Genomic DNA, 6,000 nt, shown 5'->3' on the forward strand with positions numbered 1-6,000 from the left:
ATTTCAAAACCTGCAAAGCTGCAAGTTCCCACCTTTGTTTTTATAATACAATTTTTGAGCCATATAGTTTTGGCCCCTCTGTACTTGATGACACATTTAAAGCACAAAACAGGAGGCGAGAGCTGTGAAGAGAGCAGAGCCAGTCCCTTTAACGAGCTCAGCTGCCCTGATGGATGAAAACAGCCAGTGCAAAAGCATTTTCATTACTGAAACTTGCTGCAGTGCAGGAATGTATTCCCAACAAAGGAGGGGATGGAACATGCTGTGTGCACAAGGTTCATCTCAGCACCTGGTCCCTCCCTGTGGTGCCCCCCGAGCTGCAGTTGTGACACTCACCAGCCGGTTGGCCAGGGCGATGGTTCTCGCTGTCGCTGCAGCCTCTTGCTGACACTTGAGCTTGTCTGAAGTGGCTTCCTCAAACTGGGCCCTGAGCCTGCCCAGGTTCTGGTCCAGGCGCTGCATGGGAAACACAGGAGAAAGCAACAGCACAGCTTGAACAACACGAGGAGGATGTGGAGCTGTTGGAGCAAGTCCAGAGGAGGCCACGAAGACACACACTGAGGGCTGGAGCACCTCTGCCATGGGGAAAGGCTCAGAGAGATGGGGGTGTTCAGCCTGGGGAAGAGAAGGCTCTGAGGAGAACTTAGAGCCACTTCCAGTGCCTAAAGACACTCCAAGAGAGCTGGAGAGGAAACTGGGGTGAGGGCCTTGAGAGAGAACAAGGAGCAGTGGCTTCGGATTGAAAGAGAACAGCTTTAGATTGGATATTAGAAGGAAATTCTTCCCTGTGAGGGTGGGAAGGCCCTGGCACAGGTTGCCCAGAGAATCTGTGGCTGCCCCATCCCTGGAAGCGTCCAAGGCCAGATTGGACGGGCCTTGGAGCAACCTTGGATAATGGAAGGTGTCCCTGCCCATGGCAGGGGGTGGAACGAGATGAACTGTGAGGTCCCTTCAACCCAAACCATTCCAGGATTCTGTGATGCTCAGGCAAACAGAGCTGCCTGGCCCTGTGGCAGGACTGGCCAAGCCCAGCTCACCCACCCTGGCTGGCATTACGAGCCAGCACAGAGCAGGGCTGGGCTGTGCTTCTGCTGGAACTCACACCCTCAGCACAAGGCAGAGGCAAAGGACACCCAAAACTAAGTTATTTGGGGCTCAGCCCTGGTGTGAATTTAAACTGGGTAAGGCCGGGGGTCCTTATGGCCAAGCCCCCAGGACAGTACTATGGCTGAGCAATAAGCAGGCAGCTGAGGAAATCAAATCTGATACATCCTGATGCTGCAGTCCCTTGATCTCAGAGCAGTCCTTGAGGCTCTGCTGCCTCACCAAGCTGTGCTTAAATCCCCAAGGGGCTCCTGGAGCAGCTGGAGGCACAGCTGAACCACATCCAAGCCATACCCTCACCCTGTTTCAAGAAGGGAATATCATAAGGAAGTCAGTAAAATTGTGCTGATATAAAAGTTGCCGAAACCTGTACCAGGAGCCCCAAGAGAGGTGGGACCACCTCCCATGGACATCAGTGCTGGAGCTTCAGGGCTGGGAAGGGACAGAAGGGGACCAAAGCACCTGGAGAAAAAGCTGAAGAACCCTTTGCTTGGACAGAGCAGTTCACACTCTGATCTAAAACAAATCAACAGCTCCCACGAGCACTTGGAGCATTTCAGTTCTGATAAGAGAAGTAATAATTGATTTTATCTGCACCCAGTGCAGACTGCTTAAGGCTAAACTGCTTGTAAATCACTTTAACACTGAGATACACACTAGAAACAAACCTGAAAATGAAAAAGGATTATATTAGGGATCTCTTCAGCCATCCTGGATACTGGCAAACACAAAGCAGTCTCTCCTTGACCTGTGTTTGGAACTAATAACACAAAAAGTTTCTGTCCCTGTGTGCATATGGATGTATGTGCCTACAAAGCCTCATAGATCAAATCCCATTATTCAAGCACAATCTGATAATTGAGTATCTGTAGAATACACACATACATCTGGTCTGAAGAACAGGCCAGACCTGCAGGACCCCACCAGACACACTCCAGAGTAACACACAAATACAGCTGTGAACACACCTCTAGCTTCTACCTCCACCCTCCCCAGGGCCACAGATCTTATTTCCCAGGCAGGCAAAGGAGAGGGAAAGGTATTTAGTATTTCAGACAATCAGAATAGTCTCATTTATTACTAAAAATGGGTATGTGACATCTTGGGGCCCAGCTGTGAGCAGGTATGAATCAGCCCCACAGCAGTGAAGCTGCTCAAGGTATCCCAGCTCGACAAGCAAGGATGTACCTCCACATCCATCCCACGCTGAGCAGCATCATTACCCATCTGCAGAGGGGAAAACGCACCTAAACCAGGCAGTTTTGTAAGTGCATGCCAGAGAGGTACCAGTAATCTCCCCAAAGATTGCAATTTGCTTTAACAAAATCCCACTCCTTTAAAAAAGAAGAAAAAAGAAAAAAGAAAAAAGCCCAGGCATTAAAAGCTTTTGAAAAGAGAAGCATAAAGGGATGAAAAAAGTTCCCCAGCAGTGTACCGCACATCTGAGGTGGGAGAATTAGACACTAATGCCCACTAAATCCATCCCTGCTCCTTTCATCTGCAGCAGGAAGGGGCGACCGGAGAGCTCAGCACTGGGTTTCTGTATTTCCAGGTAAAAAGTGTAGTAAGCATTTTAAGAATAATAAGCCATCAGAAACATCAAAAGAGTGATGTGTTTTCTGAGAGGAAGATGTGCTGGTGGAAAACATGAGTGCAGGGACCTGCTGCCCCTGGTAGGGCCCCTCAGGCACTCCCCAGCTGCAGTTCCAGCCATGGAGGGGATCCCACTCCCAAAGAGGGATCCCAGAGCCAAAGCAGCCTAAAACCAGGCAGGTTCTGGAGAAGCTCGTTCCCACACTCTGTTCTTAGCAGGTATCAGCCTGGAGGGACCACAGAGGAAAGCAGCATAAAGCAGGATGTGTTTTTACATAGAGATGATTTTCTGAGGGAATGATTTTCTAAAGGCCTGAAGCCACACTCTGTGGAAATGCACTTTTAATCACGCTGGAATTTCTTCTATTCAGAGAAGTTTTCTTTTTTTATTTATTTATTAAGTAGGAAAAACCCAAATAAAGTACAAGATGTGCTGCCAGGAAGCTGTGCTGGGACAAATGAGGCTCCTACCGGAGCAGTTGTGATCCTGCAAATCCTGCCCATTCCCAGGGCCTGAGCACAGGGCCAGCCCAGCTCTGAGTCAGCCTCCAGTGCCTCCCCTCTGCCCTGTGCACACACTGGGTACACACTTGTTTGAGATAAGGAGTTTCCTGAGGATCCATGAGAAGAAGTAAATTACATTAAAAAAATTAGGTGGGAGTAATAAGAATTCATAATTAAGCTTCCTCTTCAGGTTCAAGGTTGGAGAATAATCAATGGAATTTAGAAAGCAGCCATATCCTATCATACAGTTAGAGAATCCCAGAATGGTTTGGGTAGAAAGGGAACTTAAAGACTGTCTCATTCCACCCCCTGCCATGGGCAGGGACACCTTCCATTATCCAAGGTTGCTCCAAGCCCTGTCCAACCTGGCCTTGGACACTTCCAGGCATGGGGCAGCCACAGCTTCTCTGGGCAACCTGTGCCAGGGCCTCCTCATCCTCACAGGGAAGAATTTCCTTCTAATATCCAATCTAACCCTACTCTTTATCAGTTTGAAGCCATTCCCCCTTGTTCTGTCCTTCCAGGCCCTTGTCCAAAGTCCCTTTCCAGCTCTCTTGGAGCCCCTTTAGGCACTGGAAGTGGCTCCAAGTGGCTCCCTGGAACCTTCTCCTCCCCATGCTGAACACCCCCAGCTCTCCCAGTCTGTCTCCAGGGCAGGGAGGCTCCAAACCTCAGAGAGCCTTTGTGACCCCCTGGATTCATTCCAGCAGCTTCACATCCTTCTTATGTTGGTTGTCCCAGAGCTGGAGGCAGCACTGCAGGTGTGGTCTTACCAGAGTGGTGCAGAGGGGCAGAATTCCCCCCTCACCCTGCTGCCCACTCTTCCTGTGCTGCAGCCCAGGACACAGCTGCATTTCTGGGCTTCAGTGAAACACAAGGGATAGAAAACCCTACAATGGCCCAAACCTTTGGATCTCCAACCTGCCCTTAAAAAACCCACAAGTGCAGAGAAGCAGTTTTCTCCACAGCAGGGGATTTCTCCCCAGGCAGTGACGGGTCCCACCACAGGGCACTTACAGCAATTTTGGCCTTGATGGTGCCCAGCTTGTCCTGGGCTGCTGCCAGCTCGGTGTTGGCCCTGCTCAGGGCCTGCCTCTTGGGCTGCACCTCACAGAACACGCCGTGGAAGCGCACGATGTTCACCACCCAGGAGCACAGCCCGGCTGCCGCCGCCGACTTGGTGGCCACGAACTCGGGGTTGAACTTGGGGTCTTGTAAATAAGGCTGGAGGGCTTTGAGGCAGTTCTCGTGGATGTTCTCCTTGTTGAACTTGATCAGAGAGTCCAGGAAGCCATCCACCCTGGCCATGGCCACTCTGGCTGCTTTCCAGCTCCTGTCCTTGGGGATCTTCCCTCCCGGGGCCGTCAGCACCATCACGGCCGCAGTGACGTTGCTGACGGCAGAAGGGGGTGACCCAAAGGATCTCAGCTCTGTCAGGTTGGTCTGGAAAGAGGAAAACAAGGTTGTCAGATAAAAATGAATGGGCTTGCTTTGCACTCTGCACTAATGGAGTCAGGCTCCCAAGCCATCAGTGTGATAAACTGGGCTCCTCTCAGCCCCCACAGTGCTGCCTTTAGAGCACTGCTCTGCATCCTCCCAGCACACCTGCTCCACTCCCTGCATCCAGCTCCTGACATCCCACCTGGCACCAGCTCAGCACACTGCTCCTCCCCACACTCCCTGCTGCCTGGGGGAGCTGGATGTTTCCTGCTCTCTCAGATGACTGGGATAAGGAAGAAAGAAATGTTTCCAAATAATAACCTCTAGAAATATCCCTCAGCCCCTCTAGAACAGCCTTCAGAGCTTCCCTTCATGCTCCCCTTCATGCTCCCTCCTCCCCAAGCTGAGATGATGATGCTAAAACACCAGATCCACTGGGTCCCATGTCCTGCTATCCTCAGGGCCCAGGGAATGCAGCTACTGAGAAAGAGCCCAGGCACCCTCTCAGGGCAAGCAGCCAAACTGCACTGGAGGAGCTAAAAGGGCATTTTTGTCTCTAAACACTGATTTCTCACATTTTCAAACTCGCTAACACATCTGGGTGTGCATTTTTTTTCTATTGCAGGTGCTCTGCACTGCATCTCTCACAACCCATCATAGTCCATAGAATAACTACCTTAATTATCTTACAGTATATACTTAAATGAGATAATTTTTATGTATTATATATATATATAATTTATGTATATACTTATCTCTCCCTAAGTATAGCCTCTCAATTTGCCTCAGTCACTCTCACTGCCACCAACCCCTGCAAAAGGCACTAACACTAAAGCAGGGGCAGAGGGGCTGCAGAAGGTCCCCCTGGCACAGCCAAAGCTGGGCTGACTCAGTCCAGGGTCACTCTTGGCTTACATGGAAAAAAAGGAAAAGGAAAGTTTAAACTGTAAGGAACAGAATGAGAGCTAAACCCTGCCATAGGCTGAGCCTGGCCAGCCCTCCTGAGAGCAGTGTGGGTACAGAGGATTCTGAGGGCACCAAAGGGAACTATTTAAAGCATCTGAAAGATAATCCTCCCACCACAAACAAAGGAGCAGAAATCAAGCTGGGTTCAAGTTGCAGCCCATGAGCAGGTAACGCTCATGGTGTGACCCCTTCACCTACTCACACACATCCAGGGAAGTACATATGCCTGAGGGAACAGCCTGGAGCCAGGGCAGGCTCAGGTTGGATCTCAGCCAAAGGTTCTTCCCCCAGAGGCTGGTTGGGCACTGCCCAGGCTCCCCAGGGCAGTGGGCACAGCCCCAAGGCTGCCAGAGCTCCAGGAGGGTTTGGCTGATCCTCTGGGGCACAGGGGGT

At 50.8% G+C, this 6,000-nt stretch overlaps 1 protein-coding gene across 1 annotated transcript in view; it reads right to left on the reverse strand.

Moving 5' to 3' along the window:
• Positions 1-6,000, reverse strand: part of DNAH9 (dynein axonemal heavy chain 9) — a 180,063-nt gene that overhangs the window by 95,421 nt on the left and 78,642 nt on the right. The window contains exons 40-41 of the mRNA XM_017835980.1: positions 4,219-4,644; positions 337-456 (exon numbers count right to left, since the gene is read on the reverse strand). Coding sequence (XP_017691469.1) covers positions 337-456; positions 4,219-4,644 — 546 coding nt within the window. The remainder of the gene's footprint in view (positions 1-336; positions 457-4,218; positions 4,645-6,000) is intronic.

The sequence above is a fragment of the Lepidothrix coronata genome, unplaced genomic scaffold, assembly GCF_001604755.1.
Source record: "Lepidothrix coronata isolate B3197 unplaced genomic scaffold, Lepidothrix_coronata-1.0 Scaffold267, whole genome shotgun sequence".
NCBI lineage: Eukaryota > Metazoa > Chordata > Aves > Passeriformes > Pipridae > Lepidothrix > Lepidothrix coronata.